The sequence below is a fragment of the Anguilla rostrata genome, chromosome 6 (assembly GCF_018555375.3).
Source record: "Anguilla rostrata isolate EN2019 chromosome 6, ASM1855537v3, whole genome shotgun sequence".
Taxonomy (NCBI): Eukaryota; Metazoa; Chordata; class Actinopteri; order Anguilliformes; family Anguillidae; genus Anguilla; species Anguilla rostrata.
The window spans coordinates 47,169,995-47,193,834 of NC_057938.1; the positions used below are offsets into that span (position 1 = coordinate 47,169,995).

The 23,840-nt window shown below is 40.4% G+C and overlaps 1 protein-coding gene across 1 annotated transcript in view; it reads left to right on the forward strand.

Moving 5' to 3' along the window:
• The first annotated feature begins 4,034 nt into the window (after positions 1-4,034).
• The window catches only part of LOC135258049 (triadin-like), a 51,407-nt gene continuing 31,601 nt past the window's right edge, over positions 4,035-23,840 (forward strand). The window contains exons 1-6 of the mRNA XM_064341246.1: positions 4,035-4,585; positions 7,006-7,215; positions 8,425-8,463; positions 14,610-14,663; positions 16,194-16,328; positions 22,498-22,527. Of these exons, the coding sequence (XP_064197316.1) occupies positions 4,564-4,585; positions 7,006-7,215; positions 8,425-8,463; positions 14,610-14,663; positions 16,194-16,328; positions 22,498-22,527 (490 nt within the window). The 5' untranslated portion in view covers positions 4,035-4,563. The remainder of the gene's footprint in view (positions 4,586-7,005; positions 7,216-8,424; positions 8,464-14,609; positions 14,664-16,193; positions 16,329-22,497; positions 22,528-23,840) is intronic.

Sequence of the window (23,840 nt, forward strand, 5' to 3'; positions counted from 1 at the left end):
ATGAATCATAATGGAGCTCGATTATCAGCCAGCTCTGGATGCACTGCACATTAGGCAGGTGTGAGCCAATGTCACAAGGGGCTGAACAGTAAGAGCAGTTATGAACATTCGGATAACCCGCTGCTTTCATTTAATGCTGTAACCAAAAACCAACTTGTCTTTGCACTGATTTTTTTTGTCAACATTACAAGGGGGGGGGGGGGGGGACTGCAGTGAGATATACACGACCAAGAGATGTTTAAGCCTTTAGGGAATTTACAGCCATTTTACAATTATAGCCCGGTATTTGTTTCAGGTTACAATTGTGGAGCTGAGTGTACAGTGTGTTAGCCTTTAAAAAAAAAAAACATTCATCTTGCTTAGGCTTTGAATGAATATTCCGCGAGGAAAATGAGAATTTCGGCAGCATGTCTTTGCCTGGAGGGGAATCTGTTTTTTTTTTTTCCTATTGAGAGCTGCCAAGGAGATGGATGGTGAAGCATAGTCAGCTGCATTTAAATCTCTGCATCCTCTTTGGCTGCTTTGAACTGTTTGCTTTGAAAAAATAAATGAAAGGTAGCTGGCTGTGGAATACAGTGCATTCTTCCAAATGATGCGGGCCCTTAATTAATGGCGTACTCCGCAGCTCATGAAAGAGACATTTGCCATACAAAGCCATGAGTTATCACATAGAGTACGGCTTTGTTCATGTGTCCTTTGGGACTCTGTGTGCGCATAATTCTCTCATGAGGTCACCAATTTAGGCTGTTTAAAATGAAAAATGCCTGTGTATTCGGAATTGATAATTATGCATAATATGGCGATGTGTTTTGGCCTGGTCGCAAAAAAGGGACGCATTGTCAAATGATTTCGAAATGCCAAAGCACTTCATGTTTTGCTATTAACTGCACTTTGTACTGAACTGTGATGACATGTTAATATTTTGGTAGACCGGAATACTGTTGATTGAAATTCCGGTTGAGTCACATGCGATATTCCTCTGGCTTTAATAGCGACTCTATGAAAAAAGGATTACAGATTAAAGAGAAATGTGAAAATGGGTTGAAGCCTTTGAAATAGGTGAGAATACAGTGCATCAGTCGTGTTGCCTCGCATAAATTATAGCTCTTCTGAGGAAACGAATCAGAGCACAGGTAGTTGCTCATTGAGTCAAACTCCGTCTCACTTTATTCCCGATTAGGTAAGTTGACTTAGGCGCATCAACTGTCTTAACGACTACTTGTATTTTTATTTATTTTTATTTTTCCATAGATTGCGTTGTTGCCGTTCTCGTTGTTATTGTTAATCAGTTTAACCATCAGGGTCCAAGTTGAACTATGCGGTTGTTCCCTGTACTTGGACCGGTACTTCTCTCTAGGGGTTTCGTCATACTTGTTCCTGGTTATGGTTATACACTTTGTTGTACGTCGCTCTGGATAAGAGCGTCTGCCAAATGCCTGTAATGTAATGTAATGTAATGTAAGTAAGCCTATAGTCTGTGATAAAAGTGTGTCTCCATGCTTCAGTGGGTTTCTGCAAACAATGAGGAGAGGGGTGTGAACCTTCCTCAGGACAGTCTGCTGAGCAAAAAAAAAAAACAAAAAAAAAAACTGAGAAATACAGTTTACCTCAGAAAATGTCCTTGTTCCACGAACTAGACATCCAGCACCAGAATAGAATAGCAATACAAAAAGCATTTAAAGTTCATGTTGTCGGGGCATTATATTTTCATGGGGATATCCAGGATCCATTGATTTTCTCAATACCACTGTGGGTATCTTAGAATAGCATAGGTTAATTTAAAACAAATTCATACTGTAGCTCCCCTGGCCTGACTTGTACAATACATGTTCAAAAAAAAAAAACCCTTTCCAGTGGATTTATGCCTTGTTTTACTCTCAGAGTTAAATTATCTTTTTTTTTGTTCGCTAATATTTGTCTAGTTTTTTTGTGTGCTTGTTGCAGCACACATCCAGATTGCCACTTAAAATTGTAAAGATGAATCACGAGTTCATCTGACACAGCACAACTCAACAACACAGTTGGAGCACAGTTAATGCATCTCGGAGCGCCAAGCACCTGTATAATGGCTTTATGTTTTTTTTTTTTTTTTTGAGTCACTTATAGTCAAATATACTTTCATCGTGTCTTGACCCCTTTCCCCATTACGCCCATTTAATGTGAATGGATATTGCACGGCAGACCGGCTGTCTTTAAGTATTAATGGCTGCATCAGCAGTTCTTTGAAATTAGAAGTGCAGACGCAGTCTTCCTTATCAGTCACGGGTGTCCACAGTTCTGCTAAGTCTCCGGTAGTTCACAGTGGACAGCAATGGGTCTTGTGGAACAAACGGAGAACAGAGTCAAAACATCCGAGGAAGAGGGATTGCCCGGTCTTTACCAAGTACATGCGTTTGCCCTGTTCCTAAGGAGCTATTATTGAATAATCAGCGATGCATCAGAAAATGTCAGGTCAGTAATTTCAATTTTTACTATCTCCAGAAATAGTGATACTGATTTTCAATGCTTGATAATTTCAGATCTACAGATAATGGTATCTTTTCTTTCTTAATGACCCTTTGTAAGGGATATTTGGCTCTATTGTTGCTGTTTGGATGAAGAATGTATTTATTTATTAATATGATGTGTATTTATGTGTCAGGTTCCATCTTGCATGCCTTTCACCGAAAAAGAGAGTTCTTTTTCATTGAAAACTGATGCAGTTTGTCGTATGGTTGCAAAAAAAGTTTTTCACTCTCAAGTTTGAGTTGAGTTGAGATGGGAAACATACAGTTTTTCACTTTTGGCCGACCTGAGTCGAATGTTTATTTCACTGACGTTGTAGAAGAGGGGGCAGTTTGAACTGATTGTGTGGACGTTGGAGAGTTGTGGTGTGTGTGTGTGAGGTGGGCGGGGTTAACGATAGTTCAGTTTGGGTTCAGTTCCCCTCCAAACTGAGAACACTGTAAAGATCTGAGATGTTTGCCATGTTTACGATGCAGCGTCAAGATTATCTTCCCTTTTGCACACCAGCAATGTCCTTGTGAAGCATGGCAGTGTCAGTGTGTCATAGCACCCCTGTGGCAGCTGCTGCTGGTGTAGATATCAAGTTCCTGTGCTTGTGCTCCATTCACTGTGTTTGATTGCCGGTTCCTGTTTTTTTTTTTTTTTTGCGATTGCTTACAGTTTCATCACCAACTTTAGTTTTTGTTTCCACTGGTAAATTTGCCATTGACTGACACTTGCCAGCGAAAGTAGACAGTACAGAAGTGCGAAAGAAAATAATTGCTTTTAAGTCACTTTTTTTTTGCAGCGGGTACACCTGTCAATCATGGGACCAGGTTGCCGAGATTTATTTATTTATTTATTTATTTATTTATTTGTTTATTTATTTATTTATATAGTTTGTCATTTTATTTTATTTATTTATTTTTTGTGCTGGACTGCTTGCCTAAAGGTTTTAATGCTCCAGACTTCCAGCATTTCCTTAGAGCGGTAATTCTGAAATGAGCTGCATTAATGTTGAGGTGACCCCAGAGAGGCACGTAGGCACCCTCTTATTCCATCAGAGCTCTGAAGATTAAGATTGGCGTGTTGCGGAGAGGTGCTTCAATCAGCTGAGGTCAGGACACTCAAGCGGAGGTGGGCTCACCTGCTTCCACCGAGCTGACCTTCCCCACTGTCATTTAAAGACTGTGAAGTTTTTAATTGATCCCTCTGTGAGCATGAAATCAGGAAAAAAAAGGACTTGGCATACGATAAAGGCATGATTGCTTCTCCCCGTTTCGTCGCAATGTTTACAAGGCTAATCATAGTCGGGCACAGGGAGGACCCGAGCGGAACAGTATCGGTGGAGCCAAAGGACTCAACTGTGTGGGGAAGAGAAGTGTGTAGTGAGCCCCGGCAGCCAATCCCCCTTCACCACCCCCCCCCCCACAACCCCCACCCCCCATTGATGACAGCCGAGGTCCCCTGGCGGGTCACACCCCTGGCCAAAAAAGGAGAAGCAGAATGCAGCTGGTGCCGGGGAGCTCTAAGAATAAACTGGGCTGAGCAGTAATGGATAAGGTTACCTTGAAGCCCTGGTTCCAAGCTTTCTGACCTATGCCCATGAGAGGCTGCGCTAACGCCGGGGCGAAATTTTCGGGCTTCATCTGCTCTTTCCGCTGCCTACGCTGGCGGCTTTCCTCTGTCGCCTTTTTCCCTCTCCTTGGGAATGGAATTATAAGCCGTTTCCCTGCGGCACACCCCACCCCCCCACCCCGCCCCGGGCCTCTTTCTCCAAGAACCCCTGCCACCAGGGATAAGAAACAGGATGCTGTGAGGTGTTCCGTGGCCATTTTGATTCTGGAGGATCTGAACATTCAAGCCTTGGCAACAAGTGACTTCTTTGGGTAAAAATAGGGTCGTCGCGTCGTCTTGGAAGAACTGGCAGTCACAGGGCCAGCACAACACTCAGCTCCAGCCAAGATTAGCGAGGAGAAACCCAGGGTTTTTTGTTTTTTTTCTTTTTTCACATTTTATCAATAGCCCAAATCTATTTTTGCAAAGGGATTACGCTTGACTAAAGTTCTGCATTCTGCTATGACAGAGTCCATCACTGAAGGTACTGTATCAGGTTTGGATCTTTGCGTCACTGTATTTTGTGTTTGAAGTCTAAACTCTCCACATGGATGTCAGTTGCTGAATGCGTGGCAGTGCAGTATGATTATGGCCAACACAGCACTGCCGTTGTGTAAGAGTTTCAAGATTGACAGCGCCTAAAAATGATACGAGCACCGCTTTTAAGTTATCACAAGTGCATGAAGAATGCATTCAGAAATAATAATAAAACCTTGAATTCATTCTTAGTATTCCATCCACATGCGCACAAGGGTGGACATGAAGCTGTGCATTTTTGTAAATAACCAAAAGGAGCTCAGGTTTAAATAACACAATTTAAATTCAATCTAATAGCGAATGGAGAAAAATAACAAAATGGTACATTTGAAAACATGCACTGTTTTGTGGATGCTACTCTACCTCGTAATAAAACAGTGTGAAGATTTTCTCTTGTTGACCATAGCTACTAAAATGATTTTAAGCCCTTTACAATGATTAATGTTCACAACATTCTGTGAATGTATAAAGCCAGCATGCAAAAAGCCATTTAAAACTGTAAAAGGCTTGGGAAAGGATGCGAGAATATTGTGTGGATGTTTGTTTTTGCTGACTGAATGATTAAAAGGGTGCATCTAAATTCATGAAACAATCAATCTGTGGTCATGGATATCTGCCATGAGTCTAAATGGTAGCTGCCTTAACCAAAATCAGCTGTCTGTGGTTGGTGGAAGCGCTGGCATAATTTTTCCACTGGACTGTTCTGATTGGACAGGCATGCTGGTATGACAACATAGGGTGCGGTTGTGATGTTCTCCACTTCTTGCCCTCCTTACCTCCTTTCTGGAGAATGCCAGACCACACTGCTGTAGTCATGTGCTTCTGAAATGTTAAATTCACTCTGGACCACTTTTTAAACAGAAGTACACACACACACACGCACACGCATGCACACACACACACACACACGCGCACAAGCACACACGCAGGCACACACACACACACCTTCACAGGCACAATTAAAATGTGAAAAGCGTATTGTTTATTCTGTACTTATTGTCTGATGGGGCGCAGTCGGCGCAAGCATATGGCGTGTGCAGAGAGGGCTTCTTGAGTCAGCAGTTTGAGAGGATCTATAATCCCTGGGATGACACCGGGGGACTGGGTAAAGAGGGGTAACAGGTGGTCTGGGCTGAGCTGACAGCGCTGGTCTCGGCCCCCCCCCCTCCCCCCACCTCGCGCACTGCCAGTGCAAAGCTATATTTCAGTGTGAGACTAGCTGCTGCCCTGTCTGCCATATGCCAGTTGTTATGGTTGTGTTTTTTATGGGATGGTGGAAAAAACAGCCATCATTTTGCACTGAAGTCTCAATACACTGGTCAGCAGACAAAGCTATCTTGTGACCTCATCTCAGTGGAAGTTCATCAGTCATCCCGACTGCGAGTCGCTTGGTTAAATGGCCTTTCTGTGAAAAATGTAGTCTGTAAGAGAAAAGTTTTGATCAAATGTCTTTGCAAAAGACACAGTTCAGAGGAATGTCTCCTTTCTGAATTACATTTACTTCTGTCACTCTCTTATTCGTTTAACTGCAGTGCAATGATGCAGAGTTACGATTATGAAATATCACCAATTTAAATAATTCCAATTTAATAATCATATGTGTAAAAAACTTAAAAAAGGACTGAGTCACTGTTTATCACTTCTTGATAAACACCATTGAGCCTGCTTTTTTAAAACTCTAAGATTTTTGCTGGTTTTTTTTCAGTTTTCTGTTATTTTCAGCATATTTGCCTTGACTGCTTCTTGACTTTAGCCTTAATCATAATAACTACAATGAAGCATTTGTAGTAGCACAACGCCTACCAAACAAGTACATGTAGAAGGTAATTGGTAGTCTCCCAGACACCATGTCTGGATTCAAGACCATCCGTGCACAAGATGTTCTTTGTCAGGGCAAGAAAATATACTGTAACCTCAAATTAGGGTCATAGTATTTCAAATATTGTATGCCAAAGAATTGCCATTAATACGACTCTACATTGAAGTGCAATAAAACTGTCTGCGGCATGAATGGAATCAACTAGTGATGAAAGAGCGGTGTTTCCTGAAAATGGGAGGAGCTACTACTGTATGAGATACCAGTGATTCCCTGATTTGAATCAATCATTGTGTTTTGCTGTGGAAAGCAAAACATTTTGATTGGTTCAAACTTCAAATAAGTCACTGTACCCCCACCTTGTATTGGATTCATGAAACCTCATTAGTATTAATCTACAATAGCAATGTCAAGATCAGGTCACTTGAACTGACAGGTCAACACTGGAGATGACAGGAACTGTGCAAGTGTGAAAACAAAAAATAGTCCGAAACATTCCCTCTTAACTTTGTGGCATGTCTGACTTTATTTGCCGTTGCATCTGCCTGCAGTGCGATCGTCGACGACGACGACCACTCTCATTGACAGCAAGAATGGGGACGTCGGTCACATGGTCAGGATGTCAAAGAAGACCATGACCGATGACCTGTACAGCACATTCAGCACGCCCATGGCATGGATCCTGGTCCTTGCCCTCGTAATCACCTGGTCAGCAGTCGCTGTCATCGTCTTCGACCTGATGGACTACAAGGGGCTAACCGGTAGGCCTTGTTACGGATTTCTCATTTGTTTTGACAGTTCTTAGTTTCCTCTCAGGAGCTTCCTTTACCTGTGCTTTGTTTTCCATGACTGATGTTAGGAGATACTATAGTGTTAATCCCATAGAAATGTGGAACTCAAAGTAATGAATTAAATCTGGGTAGTGTTATTTTGGTTCTGAACGAAACATCTGTTTTCACCAATATTCAGAACAAAATTTTTATTTTGTGTGAGTGTCCATTTAGGTTTGCAAGATGCTCATTTTCAGGGGTCTGCTGTTGTTTCAAATTTCACTGGCAGCTGAAGAGCTAAGCTATTTCAAAGACATATTTATACCAAGTCTGATGTCTGCAGACATAAAATAAATGATTCAGGAAGCCAGAGGAATTTCAGAGCTTGTTGATTTCAGGCTGACAGTTTATCTGGAATGTCACCCTCTAACTATGTGTGGGGCCCCTACCATAGCAGACAGCCGATTGGCTGTGTTACTGATAGGACCTTTAGTGTCAGAGACAGATAGGCTGTTCCTTTTTCTGAGAGCTATCGGGTCCTGTTGCATTCAGTTTCAGTCAGCCGTAATCTGAGAATGGACGAGATCCAAAAAAAAGTTGTGCAGCCAGTTCAGTGTTTTTTAAAGGCATCTACTCACACCTGATTAGAGTGATATTAGGAAATGATCTTGCCATTTGATTTCCATTTCTTTTGCATGAGTAATTCTGGGGAAAAGCTTTTAAATATGTCTTTGAGGAAAAACTTCCACGACACTGTTTTTTGTGTGATTATGCTGATAATTCATGCCATTTTCACAGAAAATGTGCAGCATGAGAGTATTTACTTTGACATACATACTCTGTATGTGGATCATTACAAGTTGTTATCACAACATGTGTGTACCACGTTTCATTGACATTTCATTTCATTGAAAATGTTAAGCATTAAGGCCTTATCACATGCATTTTCAAAAGAATATAATGTCGATCTGATGGGAAACCGTAGATCAGGAATGTTTACCCATGCCTGAATTTGTGATGCTGCAGGGAGAAACATTTCCCACAGGTCATTCAACCCTGATAGGATCCGCATACGCCTGCCCCACGTCAGTTAATTATCATGATCCTGATACTACTCATTCTCTCATTTCTAATAAGTTTCCCTCCTTTTTCCACCCACCGTCCATCCCATGTGTCATCCTGTCGCCATCCTATAAAAAGCCTATACATTTTACTGTGACGACCCCTGTTTACCACCTGGTAAAGACTTTCTGCCTTCGGTGTATTGGTGATGTCTGTGTGTTTGCTGTAACTGTCGATGTCTGTAGAATGCATGTGTACAGACCGGGAGCAATTGTCACATGGTGCAACGTGCCAGGTTTGTGCCAGAACTTATCATGGACTGATATGCTGTCACCTATCAGGATTTACAGTATATGCTAATGTTGCTTGTAATGGACTTGTAGTTCTTCGAGCACTGCCTTGAGATCATCCCCAATAAGAACTTCAGGCAACTCTATTCTAAATTACAAAAGTAATTTAGCATAGAAATTATATCTATCTGCAACCAATATGCGATCACCAAATCTTATTCCATTCCCTCAGCTCCAACCATAAACTTCACACTTTTTCTATTTTATAATTATAGACACAGTAGCATGTAATATTGTGCAGTTTAAAAATGCACTTTACACAAGATGCATAGTGAATAGAAATAAACACAGTCATAGCCTCAGTAATATTTTTAAATGTTTCTTTTTTCAGATATGTAATGGAAGTGAACAGACAATGTAAATAAATACTATGCATATCGTAGCAAGAAACTCTCAGTGGCTTCATATGGTAATCACTGCATCTGATTATTTTATAGCAGGAATTTAGAAAGGACACAATTACCCTTGTGTACATATACAGCATTTTGTTTGTCTTTGTTGTTCAGTTTATTTAATTAAATCAAAGTGTACGATAATTAGCATGTTTGCATTTGCTCCAATTTAGTCTGCTACCCAACATGAATGCTTGTTGAATGTTAGCCTTTAGAATTATTTAATGTATGCACCCATAGCTATAAATTAGCATATCTGATTAGGCCATCACAAGCCTTGCAATGTAAAAGAGGTTTTATCTGATAATATTCAGTTGGGACTTGTTTATGACTCATGATTCTCCACAAAGCATGGAAACACAAAGATCAGGTTACAAAGGGAAGCTTAGCTGTAACAAGGCGTAAAGCTGGGTTTACACCACGGACAAATGTTCTGCTTTACTGAATGGCATGATGACAACATTAACCTGGGTATCATTGTTCTCCATGAGACAAGGAAGGCTGATTGTGTAACACAGGTGTAAATTCATCACTGGCAGTGATATGAGGCTAATATTTAGGTGAAATTCACTTGCAAAATGGAGGACCAAGGGTTTATTGTCATTGTTGAGGCTCACCAGCTACTGTATGATGAGAATGTGAAAGAGTATAGCCAGTTAGGGAAGAAGGCTTTGATATGGAGAACATCCACAACAGCTATGTAAATATTTAGCACAGAACTAATGGTTTGCTAACAGATTAAACGTCCAGTTGACTACATTTTTCAACCTGTAGACTATGGCTTGAAGATGACGTTGGGTCAGCAGTACCCGTTTTGTAGCATCGTAACTAGCTAGCGTATTAATCAAACCTGATAACATTAACTTATTATCAACATTTGCGTGTACTTTTAACTTTAAAAAGTATCATTACTGAATATATGTTCTCAGTTTCTTTCGTACTTTCATTTAGTTAATGTCTGAAAAGTTGGAGAAGGAGAAACCAAATGGCTCTCCTCCTTGTTGTTTACATTTGTGTTTACCTAGTAGCAAGATATAACACATAGAGATGGTTATTTTTAGCTGTGATGGAAAAACAATTGTGATACCTCATGTCTAGAATAACTCGATTTAGTCATGCATACTGTTAAACTTATTTTTGTCCCTGGTGTGAAAGCAGCATATACTTTATATAGGAAGTCGTCACGCCTTGCCAGTTGGGCTTTCATGGTGCAGTCGAAAACACCGCTCCTTTAAAAATCATATTACAATTTCATGTACTGTATTAGATGGTGGTGAACCTCAGTTAATCCTGTGACAATTGCTTCTGTGTATGCATCAAACCTCACTGTGTGGATGACAACATGCTCATGTAGCTGCTTTTTGTTCATATGAATATAAACATATACTGATGGGGGTGGATTCACAAAGAATGAACTATGCACACTACAGTGTGTACTTAGGTTGCCTGGATTCTTGTGCATCTGTGACCACAATCACTTCAGAAAATAACCAATTTAATAAACTCATTATAGCCAACCAAAACAATCGTTGCTGATCACAACTAGCATAAAGTTAATACTGTAAATAGGAATGCTTGAGTAAAACATCATGTCCCACAATCTCGACACCAAAAAGGACAAATGGACATCCTGAGAATGGGAGAGGGCAGGTGTACAAGGGTGGACACTGTATACACAAGAAAACCTCAATTCTGGCAAAGAAGTGTCAGTTCAGGACATACTATTGTATGAGTCTATATTAAATGGACATAACATTGCTCACCTTAGGAAAGCACTCAAGTGAAGAATGCAATCACAAGGAAAATGCTTTTTTTTCAGTTTGTTATGAGAGCAAAACTATTGTCCAGAATTTCCTTTCTTCTGGTCTCTGGATTTTTCTATTTATTTATTTATTTATTTATTTATTTATTTATTTATATCTCATGACAAATTTAGCTGCAATTGTTAAAAACACGACTACACGATTTTTTGTGTTTCCAAATGAGTTTAATTCTTTGTTAATAGCAATTAGTGCAGGCTTTCATGAATTTGTCATAAAACTACCCATTGTGTATTTGCAGAATGTAGAAAATGTAGAAAAAGACAGTATCTCTATGAGGGGAAAACGGCTACAAAACTAATACAGCAGGTTCCATTGTGAATGTTTTTTATTGAATTTCTGCTCTGTCACAAAGGAAATGTCATCCTTCAGTGAATCCACCCCCGAATGAGAGCAAGTTTGTGTTGCCTTATTAACTGTTTGGTATGAAATGGTAGCTGAAATGGATGTGTGGAATGTCGTCCGCGTCGTGTCAAAGAGGAACTTGAGCAGGTATCCAATAATGATGTCCAATTCAAAAGGTATGACTATGACATTAAACATGCTAGTCCTGTCTGATTGTCCTACTTCAGGGCTAACACTCGCATGGGGAGCAATGGCCTTCCAGGCCAGTTGTCAAGGAATCACTGGGAAGAGTTGTCACTGTGGCTCAGAGCACCAGATTTTAATGAGATTTTATGGTGGGTGATAATGCTATTGGCAGGAAGAACTGACACAGACAGAACGCAAGACACAAAAGGACTTTGGATACCAGCTATCCCTGAAATGATTGATTCTATGGTGGGGGGAAATTGTGATGATGGAACAAAGATAATTCGTTTTTATTAAGAAAGAGAACGTTTCTCACGAAGAAAACCCTGCTATAAGTTGTCCTTTGTCAAGACAAGTAGCCATGGGATACTGCTTTTATAAAGATTCAAGAGTTCAAGTGGATATTGGCATCATTTAAAATGGCCACATATGAATTTGAACCCCATAAAATAACAAAAAATAGTAGCTTCTTCATTCTCAGTACTCCATGCATATATATTCCCATACAATTAGCAATTTTTTAAGAGTCATTAATGTAATACAGCAAATTGCCACATTATATTGCAATCCATTTGGGGGGCATACATATTTATTTCTATATCAATTTAAACTCGCAAAAAGTGATTCAAGATGCTGGTGAACTCCATGAATATAGCAACTGCCGCCTAGAATGTACACTTTAACCTATTCCTAAATGTAAGACTTCACCTAAACTTTTTTTGTTTATTGTTATTTGACCAGTATGCGGGAAAACCTAATTACGGTAATAGAAGTTGAGGCAATGAACCAGTCATTCAGATCCACAGTTAAATTTCTATTTCTTGATACTTATGCTCATCAAGCTCTTAATAAGTTATACAAGCAAATACTTTCTTTTACATGATGAAAGAGAGACAGGTTTACATTCTATACAGTCTAAGCCCAGTCCAGTTGGAAAATAGGTTTATGTTGCCATTTTACAACTTTCTATGGCCATTTTGCATCTAGTGGCACTGCCTATCTTTTAATGAAATTATTTTATTTTTCTTATGGTCATGCCCTGCAAATTCTACCACTGATTGCATTTGTTTGGCAGACGAGGGGAGACTCTATCAGAAATCAATCTGTGCCCCTCAAAGGGTAGAGGATGAGAGAATCATAAGATTGGAAATAGATATGTATTGTCTAAGAGGCACGTGTTATGAATGTACACACAGGGTATGTTTTCCCTCTGGAGAGTTATTTAATCTGAGAGCATCATTCTCTCTTTTCCTGAAAGGGATACAGTCAGCAGTTATTTTGCATAGGGAGTGTAACTCATCCCATTCGTTTAAAAATTTCAGTCAGAATTATGCAGCCTGTCCGAATCAGGGAATCTCAAATAATCATTTTTCCAGTGGTAGCCAAATATCGTTCATCTCATTAAAATTAGCATCTCATACTGAAATCCTTTCATACTGTTTTGCCTTTGACATCTTTTTTATCCTCAAGGCATTCTGAAATTAACAGTGTTTAGTGTAGTAATATGGACAATTTAGAAAGCTGTAAATGCATGTGCCGCAAACAGTAATAATAATGACCAGAGTATATTGAAATATAAAAATGTTTAATTAGTGACAATATATTGTCAGAAGGGCAAGGCCACTATTTTCAAGGTGATCTGACTGAAGCAATGGTGTACTTAGATGTTCGTGCAAGGCTCTCACCCATTTGATTCAACCTCAGCTACAGATGGTATATTGTCAACTATGTGATACAGACAGACAGACAGACGGACGGACGGACGGAGCCAAATTCAATGGTAATGCGAGGGTAATAAGATGCGTTCTTTCGCCGTGGCATTTCAATAAAGGGCGCATATTCTGAGCGCTAAGCAGGCTCTGCTGAACAATGGCCAGAGTGTGTTGGCTGTGGGAAATGAATTCCTCTTGTGCTGTTCCAGGCAGTGTCTGAGAGCTGTGGAAACCCTATTGGACCATTGTCAGGGCTTCGCTGAGCTCTCCGAGAAACGCAGCTCCCTCATTAACCCTTCGGACGGCCAGTGCAGGAAGTGGGCACGTTAACCGCTGCTGTTGATCGGTCAAAGACCTTATGAGCACAGGGATGTTAAGCCGCCCAATCCCCCCCCCGCCGCCCCACCCCCCATGACCATGTTGCTGGGCAACCTCAGCGAAGGGTGCCAGTTGTCCGGATTTTCAGAATTCACGCATTAGTGTTTTTCCAAAAAAAAAAAACCTTACCTCCAGTGATTCGGACTTCTCATCATTAGGAACTTGAAATGATACCCTTTTAAATTATGTATTTTTCTCCCTTATACAGGTTCCTCCCTGTTTCTCTGGATTATTGCATCAATTAGCTGGCTACTGTGGCATTGGCCACCATGCAAGTTCCAGGCTTTTGTGCAGGAAAGAAATTGTTAAGGTCTCAAGTGCAAGAAATGTGCTGACTGTATTTCAAACTGTTCAGGGAGTAGGTTAAAATGTTAATCAAACAAATGTCACTGAATTCATCAGGATTTCATTAGCATTCAAATTTTTTTTCCGTGGGCCTATTCAAAACCTAGGCTGCCGGTGTCCTGAATGTTGATGTGCGGTTGCACTGTACAAAGCAATATGCAATGTGGCGGGGAGAACAGCTCCCTGGTGGCTATTGGGGCATAACATTAACCAAACAATATCAATTATGTTAATGTATTTAGAAAAGGGACCTATTGAGACACGTCTGAGCCAGTACGCTGTATCGCGAGCCGGTAGAGAAGGCGAAGAAATAAAAGTGATATGAAGGCAAAAATAGCATCGCCTTCGATGATGGCGCTGTAGATATGCGGGGCGCTCCAACGATGCGCTCACGTGATCCGTCAAGCGCCCCCCGACTCGAGTTTCAGGCAGGGCCCGCGCGGTCGTTTATTTGAATCTGTGGTATTGATCGGCGAGAACAGGCCCGTCATCTCCGCTCGTCGCTTGTCTGGTCGCTCGTGTTCCATGCCGACGCACGGCGTGGCGCGGTGTCAGAACCTCGCCGTCGCGATGCGTGAATGACTGGGATGACTGTCTGGCTGCGGTGTTTTTTTGGGGGACTTGGGCACCGCCGCTGATTAACCCGTGCACGCTTTGTTTGGGGGGCGGTGGGGGGGGGGGGGAACGTGGGACCGTTCGTTCCCGGCGGGGTTTTTAACGCATGCGGTGTGGAGACTCTTTTGACTGTCTTTGTCACTACCCACTCTTCTGCTCACGTGTCTCTCATCCTAACAGGGCCACGCCCAGCCGGTGTCAGCAAAGCAATAGAGGAGGCAGAGAGGCCTAGAGGCAAGACACCCATATGATGCATTTAACTTTTGCAGTGACGGTGACCCTGTAGCGGCCTTAGCGAGTTTTGGGGTGTGTAATCAACTAACATAAGAATAATAAAACATTTCTTTTCTTACCCTTCAATCAAGACTGACACCAGTCGCAAGTCACGACTGTGACAATCTTAACCAGTTCTTTCGAAGGTGACCTTGATCAGAGTAAAGTGTACATTAACCAATTGCACATCTAAGGATTTGATATGATGACCTAATTAATATGATGACCCAATTAACTTTTGGTGGATTCCTTTTTTAATTGATTAACCTTTTTGAAAACAAAACCGAAAGCAAAATTTTACGAATTGTCAATTTTGCTGTTCAAATGCAGTGTCCCTGCCATTGATATTTTAACATATATTTTTAGGTTAATATTTACACTTTCTTCAGAATAGGCAGAATAATGCTTATATAATGTCCATACATAAGAACATAAAAGTATGTATTCTTATGAAAGTTGTTAGCAAGTTTGAGACCTGTTTTGGTGAGGTGACATGTCTGTGGGAAATCTTGGGTCTGCTGCATGGTTTTCTGCTGTGTATGCACATATTTAGAAATAAATAAATTATTATGTCGTGTCTTGTTCATGGCATTTGCCTGTTGAGCACTGCTGGTACAAAGGTGGTGAATACTGTGTCAGAAAGTACAAGAATCCCATCCTGATAATATTAAGAAATGTTATCATCTCCACATATGGTACATTTAAATGTTTTGTTAAATGTTTTTTTTCTCCATCATTTCATCACTGCCCATAGTCATCATACACATTGTCAGCATATATGCATTCTGTCACTTGATTTCTTTCTTTAATGGGGTGATTTGGCAGGTAAAACATGAAAACTTCTTTTCTGTCACAGTAGGGTACCTGTTCTCTTGCATTACAAGGAACACGTTCCAACATACGATTGCATTTAAAAGATTATATGCACTTTCTTCTTTAATGTGTGTGTTTGGCCATAATGTTGTTGTTTAATGAAATGTATGAAATGAATCGATGGTACTGTATCGACATGAAATGAATGTGTTTTGCTGTGTATTTATGTCATAATGACTTGCAACTGATCTTGAGATTTGTGTTCAGAATGTTTTGACTGCTGTCAGTGTTGTGTCTGTATAGGGTTCTGTAAAAATCAGTGTGCATTCAAGCAATTTAGAAGAGACTGAGGGACATTGGGTGAGTGTGTACAACCCAAGCAAAATGACTGGTTGGCTGTGCAGTGACTAGCTGTTATGAATTTGGCAATTTACTTGCTTTTGCTAGGTCCAACTAAACTCATTATATGATTTCCATTTTCAAATATAAATTGACATGTTTCTGAAGAATTCTCAATTGAATACGTAACAGTTCCAAACATAATTGTACAGCAAACTGCAATTCTGTTAAAAGAATTGCTCTAGGAGCTTGTTAACGTTAAGATTTAGCCGTAGTCCTGTGTAGCGATGTTCAGCCAATGAAACGCCACCTCTGACTGGCACGACCCTGTGCTCCCAGGAAGCATTCAGGAAATTGGCTCTGATCCCATGAAAGTTGTCAATGATGCAGTGGAGGAGTCTACGGACTGGATGAAGACCGTCATGACCTTTGTGTCAGACCTGCTAGCACCGGACGAGGATGATGACTATGAAGGTATTAACAAAACTGCACCACACTTTCCAGAAAAAGCTTTCTGAGAATAATTACACGAAGAAATAAAAAAACACAGCTGAGATTGTATACAAGCAATTACACATTTCTAAAATGATTCCTGGCACGCTTTCGCCTGGCATGTTATGGAGGTGCACTAACAGGAGTAAAATTGAAATTTCTGCCCATCTTTCACTGAGAAACTACACAAAGTAGTTATGTTAGAATCAGTAGTAGTAGCATTTATTGGTCGTTTGCTATCACAAACTGATCAACAAATACAATTAAAAAGTACAATACACACACACACACACGTATAAGAACTGCAAGTAAGAATAGACACGTCATGTTAGGGAAAAGTACTGATGCATGAAGAAGCTTATAGACAGGCAGCAGTCACAACAGAAAGATGTACAGTACTGGAACATCAGGTCTGTCATAAAGGTAGGGTTCTGCATGATGGGAAACTACGATAAGAATTAAATATATCCTATTTAGTGTTCATGTCATCTCACCCACGTATGAGTCACCGAGAGTCACCTCTGCTTGCAGAGATCTATGCTACCACTGGAACCTTCACTAAATATGGGACACTTTTTTACAGCTGTTCACAAAGAAGAAATTTGAGACGGAGGAAAAAATGCTGTGTATCCACAATATGAAACCCTAACTTTGTGTAACACGAACATGTGATTGTTAAGAAGAATAATAATAAAATAAACAGAGAAAAGCACAAGCCACCTCATTTTTCATCTATCCATCCCATCCTATCCCACATTACATACCCCCCCCCCCATTCCCTCATTACACCCCCCCTGGGTCTTCTCTGTCATCAGACAGTCTGCACATGGCGTCACCGCACCTCACGAGTCACGCTCCGTTGCTTGCTCGGGACCAACTGTGAATGTATGTAGCACACACTGGTGCTACGCCTCAGTGCACAGAACCATATCCTACACAAATCACAAGACCACGGGAGCAGGTAGAGCCTTTTTCCCCATACCATTATCCATGAGGAGATGACAGTAGGGACTGTGGAATATTCTACACCTACCCCACCCCACCCACCCACCCTGCTGCTTTCTGTCAAACAAAAACATCTCTCTTATTTTTGGGAAGTCCAACAACACAGTCAACATTCATACTGAGGAACTCTCGGCCATGGATCAGGGGTTATATTCCATATAAGTACTGTGGACAGAAATAGATGACTCCAGCATGAAGCCCATATGACTTTTGTTGGCCACCTTTTCATAAATTAATGGAAATCCCTTTTGTAAGTCAAAAAGGCCCTTTTCCAAGACCAATCCTACACGAATGAAATATGTATACAGTAGAACCTAATATTTGAAACTTTGAAAGTGACATCAAAATGCATTCAATTTTTGCATCATAAGATAATAAGGAGCTTGATACGCCATAATTTCAAATGCTACTTCTGTAAATGAATGGTAAATAAAGCATTATAATTAAACCTGGGTGTCTGTCACAGAAAATATTGGCTGATTTCATGTAGCAAACGTGGTAAAGTTGTTGAAAATAACAGAAAACTGAAAAGCAGCACAATGCACAGATTGTTTTAAAAAAATAAAATAAATTAATAGATTTCATGTGCAGCTGTGATTGAAGATTGAAATAACATGCGCAACTGAAGCAACATTAACAAGTACTTGGGAGTTTCAAGAAAATCAGCAGGCAGTTGGGGCTAGGAACAAAATGCATTGATTACTGCTGCATTTAATCACATTACATTAATTTGGCAGAAGCATTTATCCAAAGCGAAGTACAATACGTGCATATGGAAGATTGTTGGGACAACTACAGTACACACGTCAGATAAGGTACAATTCTCATAAAGCATCAGTTATCAATAGCCATGAACATCAAGTCATAAACTAGAAGTGAGGCAAGATTACACGAGATGATGAAGAGCTACAACATCAAGAAGATACAAGCGCAACATAAAAGTGATGAAAGATCAAGATACAAGTGATACACAAGTGTGATACTAGATTGGGGGTAACCCTGCGGGGGAGTAGTGTCAGAGTTAGTTAAGGTACAATCCAAAGTGACGTGTCTTTAGACCATGGCAGAAAATAAGTAGTGACTGAGTGGTTTGTAGAGGAATGGGGAGCTTGTTCCACCACTGGGGAGCTAGAATGGAGAAGCTCTGTAGTTGGGATGAGCAAGAAACATTCTCACGGATGGCAGGAAGTGCAAGTCGCCCTGCTGAAGCAGAGTGGAGTGGCCGAGCAGGCATGTAGGGTTAAATTATACACTGTAGGTAGGATTGGGTTGTCCTGTTGGCTGCTGTGTGGGTCAGAGTCAGTATTTTGAACCTGACCCTGGCGGCAACTGGCAGCCAGTGGCGTGACCTCAGCAGGAGAGTGACATGCGAGAACCTTGGAAGATTGAAGACAAGTCGGGCAGCGGTATCCTGAAAGAGTTGTAGTGGCTGTATGGTACAGGCTGATAGGCTTGCAAGAAGAGAGTTGCGGTAATCTGGATGAGAGATTGCCATGGCCTGGACGAGTAGCTGAGTGGACTATGTAGTCAGGTATGGTTAAACCCTCCTGATGTTGTACAGAGTGGGAGGCAGCCACTGTAGTACCATTGACAGTGATGGTGAGCTCTTGTAATAGGGAAGCCCTATGGAGGATGAAGAGCGCTTCCGTCTTATCGAGGTTGAGCTTCAGGTGATGCCTGGCCATCCATGTTGAGATGTCAGCCAGGCAGGCAGATATTCTCTCATGAACCTGTGTGGCAGAGGGAGGGAAAGAGAACATGGTAATCAGGTGGCCAATTGGACCCATATGCTAAATACGCAAACTAAGTGAGGGCAGGCCCTGAAATGCCCATCTCAGCTAGCATGAAAATCAGTAGTTGGTGGTTATCCATGATGAATGCTGCAGACAGGTCTAGAAGGATCAAGACAGAGGAGAGGGATGAGGCTCTTGCTGTGGCAAGTGCCTCCATCACAGCCAAGAGAGCCATTTCAGTTGAGTGCCTGGTTTGAAAAACTGAAAAAAAGACTGGTGAAGGTCAACCAGGTTTGTTCCGATGGAGAAAAGATAACTGGTTAAGCAATGCTTGTTCAATAGATTTGACACAAAAGACAAATGAGATAAAAGGTTAATAGTTCCTGACATCAGAGGTGGTTTAAGGTAGGTTTCCGCTTCCTCTTGGCAGCCTGCAGGAAGGTCCCGCTAGAGTTGAGAGTAGCCAATGGCAGGAGGGTGATGATCCTGCAGGTTTAGAGACAGGGGGACAAAGTTAGTCAAGAGACTGGGAAAAGCATGAGTTTGAGGTAGAGGTAGCAAGGTCAACAGGCAGGTTAGAAAAAGAAACAAGAAGGGGAAATGTAGAGAGAGCAGTAGAAATTTGACGGGAAATCTCAGAAAACTTCCATTCAAGAGTTTTAGATGCACGTCCCCTCAGCACGACCACACCTCCTTTAAATGCAGCATCTATTCCAATATTGAAATGTACAAATTGAAGAAGGTCCCATGTAGGTCATGAGTATCAAATTGTCCCGCTACCATCCCAAGTGGCGCTATGGCACCACTTCAAATTTGCACTTTTCAAATAATGATTACCGATCTACCCTTACGTCCAGTACACACCAAAGTTGTTATGGGTGGTATTTGGTTTGAAGTCCCTTGGTCCTTGGCCCCTGGCATTGCTACCAGCAGCAGTATCCGTATTGGTTTCTTCCGTCATTTGGCAATGTGCTTAGGCCTATACAAATCACTTGGTAAGCTACATTAAGGTTGACAGTTGCCATCCAAAACTCAAAAAATCACGGAAAGATCTAAAAATAGTGACATCCCAGAAATGGCAGAAAACAGGAATGTCACAAAACTGCCAAAAATTGCAAAAATCATGGAATCCGTGACACCTGTGCCTACAGTGACAAACACCCAGCCATAATTGCAATTTCTTAAGCATTGATACATAATTTATGTTAAAGGTCATATTCTTAAACTGGGACATAATTCTAGCCAACCTGCTGCATTAGCAACACATTTAAGAAAGCAGTGTTTTTTATCTTAAGTTAAACACTTCAGTCACACTGATTCATTGATTAAAACTTAGTGACTTTAAATGTTTTCACAACTTCAGTCCTTCTGCAAAGCAAGAGGATTTGGTTCAGTCTGAAGACATTTTAATAAAGCCATTTCCCAAATCTTTGTGTGGGTCCTAGAGCTTTTCTAGGATTACCATAAAATCTAAGGAAAACATATCATGATAGGTTTTCAACTGTGAGGAATGGATTTAGTGGGAATAGAGAGACATTGCCATTACGTTGCAGTGAAATTGCATAGCCACAAACATTGGCCCTATAGCCTATGCCTTTCACCAGCTGCCATCACTGTGACCAGAAGTCTGCAGCTGGACAGTTGTTGGCTTCATTGTACCCAGGGTAGAGAGAGTTTAATTCAGCTACAAGTTCTCTTGTTACTGCTATATTAACTTCTCCCAGTGACACACCAGACATCCACATTCTATCGGTTATCACCAATGAGAGATAATCTTGTCCTCTGATCGGCACTATATCTGCCACATTAATGTATGACCTTGAGTGTACAATATAGCCACTAGCTCACAGGAGTGTGCATTGGAGGTGCGTATGTATGCTTTCTCTGCCTTAACGGGCACTCCAGTGACACAAATGGTGATTCCAAAATGGGGGAAAAAATCATCACTGCTTTGACAACATGGTTTGAACCTGAAATTTTCACCAGGTTAAACACACAAGGGATATTTTTCAGCCACAAAATGCCAGTAGCTAAGTTTTAGGATTTAAGCAAAGCTACATTTGCATATCAGTTGAATAATATTTAGTTTCAAAGGGACAAGCTTGTTGTTAATTTAGATACTATGTTACTTACATATTATACAGTATATATAATTTTGTATGACAGATCTTACTTTAATATATAATCAATTAGGGGTACTATCTTGTTCAAATTTACAAGAATTGGCCCTTATTTTTTGAGCTTGAACTCTTTGCTTTAATGCAGCTTAAAAAAAATTAGGTTCTTTTTTTAACATTTACCTATTTTTAACAGTGCCTGTCATGCTGTCATGCATCAGGGTAAGCATTAAGATGTAGTGAACAGTTTGCAGAAAGCCCCAGAAAGTGTTACCGTACCTCATGACATTTCATTGACCGTACCTCTGAAGCAGATGACTGGCTTGTCTGTCTGTGAACTAACAGCTTGGGTGTCAGGAAAGTTATAAACTTCCACACAATCCATCTGTGTTAACAAGGATGGTGTGACAAAGAGGGAGAGAGAGACTGTGGTAGATAGTGAATAGAAATCCGCAGGGAAAACTTAAAAATCAAAAAAGAAATATGTAAGTACATGAAATCCTCTTCCCTAAGCTTCTAAACATGTTTGTTGCTTTCATTTATTTGCACTAAGAGGTAACTCTAAATGTGTGCTTAATCTATGAAAAAATGTGCTCACATCAGTCACAGAGCCAATCCAAACACCATCCCAAACATAAAATATCACACATACTAACAGTACACTTTCTCACCATTTTACAGAGCAGGGGAAAACATGTTCCCTAACAGAGGAATAATTTTACAAATACATCTTGAGTGTTTATTTTTAGAAACAGAGTTGTCAGAACAAATTGTTCCATGGATGCTTCAGGCTAAATTGGTAATCCATATTTATAATTAAAAATCTCTTCACTTCACCAAGGATTCATAGCATAATGTATGACGGTTCCACCGTGTAGACCATTTGAGACTTGGATATTTAGATAGCACCCTGTAATTTACTCTGCACAATTATTTGTATGCTGTGTCCTATGTTGAACTTTTTTATGGTCTACTAGAAAGTGCATTTTTTTAATCAAATGGGTTACATTTCTGCACAAAGTAGATGTCTGAAGCCATTGTTAGTGATTATCCATTGCACCTGATAGAGATGGCTTTTAAACTTTGCTCTGAAGATGGATATTCAGCAGCCTGAGAGAGTCCTCTCTCTCTCCCTCTCACACACTCTCCCTCCTCTCTCTCTCCCTCTATCTCCTTCTCTTTCTCTCCCTCTCTCTGTAATCCACATGTATAATTTATTCAGTGTTCATAAATGTTTCAAAAGATCCGTTTTGCAGGGTCTTTCTTTGCACTGACTTGTTTTTCTCTGTGATCCAGGTGACCTGGCACACGGAGTGAGGAAAAAAGGTTTGTGCTTATTTATTCATTTTCAATGATATCATTTTACAGTTCTTCAGTAACACAAACACAAGCTGCAGCAATCTCCTTATCTTTTTTTCCTCCATTTACAACTCCTTTCAATACCAATAAATCAAGTACCTTTAAGAGAAGGAAACCATAGTAAAAGAAAGAAAGGATGCATGTCTTCCTTCCACAGTTCAGTACCTGGGTGTACTGTGCCTTGGGTAACATTTTCTGTGTGCTAATGAAGACATGTTGTACCAGGGCTTCATCTGCGCTAACAAACTGAAATTGCAGCATGGCCACTCAAACTTCCACTGAAAAGGGATGGGGGGTGGGTGGGGGGGGGGGGGTGGCTGAATACAAAACAGCTTGTGTTTGCTTCTACTTGACGCTCGTCTTTGCCCTCCGGTCTCCTTTTGAAGGATTGCATTATGGAGCCTAAGGAGATCTGATGAAGGCCCTCTCTCCCTGCCTCGGTGCTTAGGAATATTCATGAGCACTCAGGCCCGGAGTTTACTTTGATTGTGATAGGCAGCTGCTATGATGCCGCTCATAACCATGGTGATTGCAGCCGGAGCCAAGCTATAAATGGTATCGGTTTCAGTGAACCTTTAAATGCATGGGCGCACATCTGGATTACTTTAAAACGCTGTCAAACGCTGAAATTAAACATTTTCTGTGAAGTTGGACGAATGATACACCTTGGATCAAACTAAAATGTCGTTGGTAAAAACGAAATAACCAGAGATAACCATCCCACATAGACACTGTATGAGGAACAACTTCCTTTGAACATAGTGGAAATCTATCAATTCCTTTTTTCCAAAAAAATATAATAATAATAATAATAATAATAATAATAATTATTATTATTATTATTATTATTATTAATAATAATAATAATATTGATATTACTTAAAAGTCTATTTTCCAATCATCCTTTTATCTTGATAGACAGGCATACTGATTTGGGATAAGTGTTAATATTGGTTTCATATCAGCAGCAGCTGATAATAGTTTAAAATTAATTTATTAGTATCAGCCTGATGGTAAGATTACACTATGACCGATTATGACCACTAATATTGTAAATTAAGTGAACATCTCATCTTCAGAAAATAGTCTAATTGTAGTCATTTGAATCTATTTATTAATATTTTGAATTTATCATGTTTACCAGCTGAACTCACAACCAAAGCTATGCAACCTGTTTATTCTCTTCTGCAATACATTAAATCCAATGCCCCATGCTCTCTGCTTAATAAAAAAAGTAAGCAAGTTGAAATATTTTGTTCAACAAATACAATGTTACATTT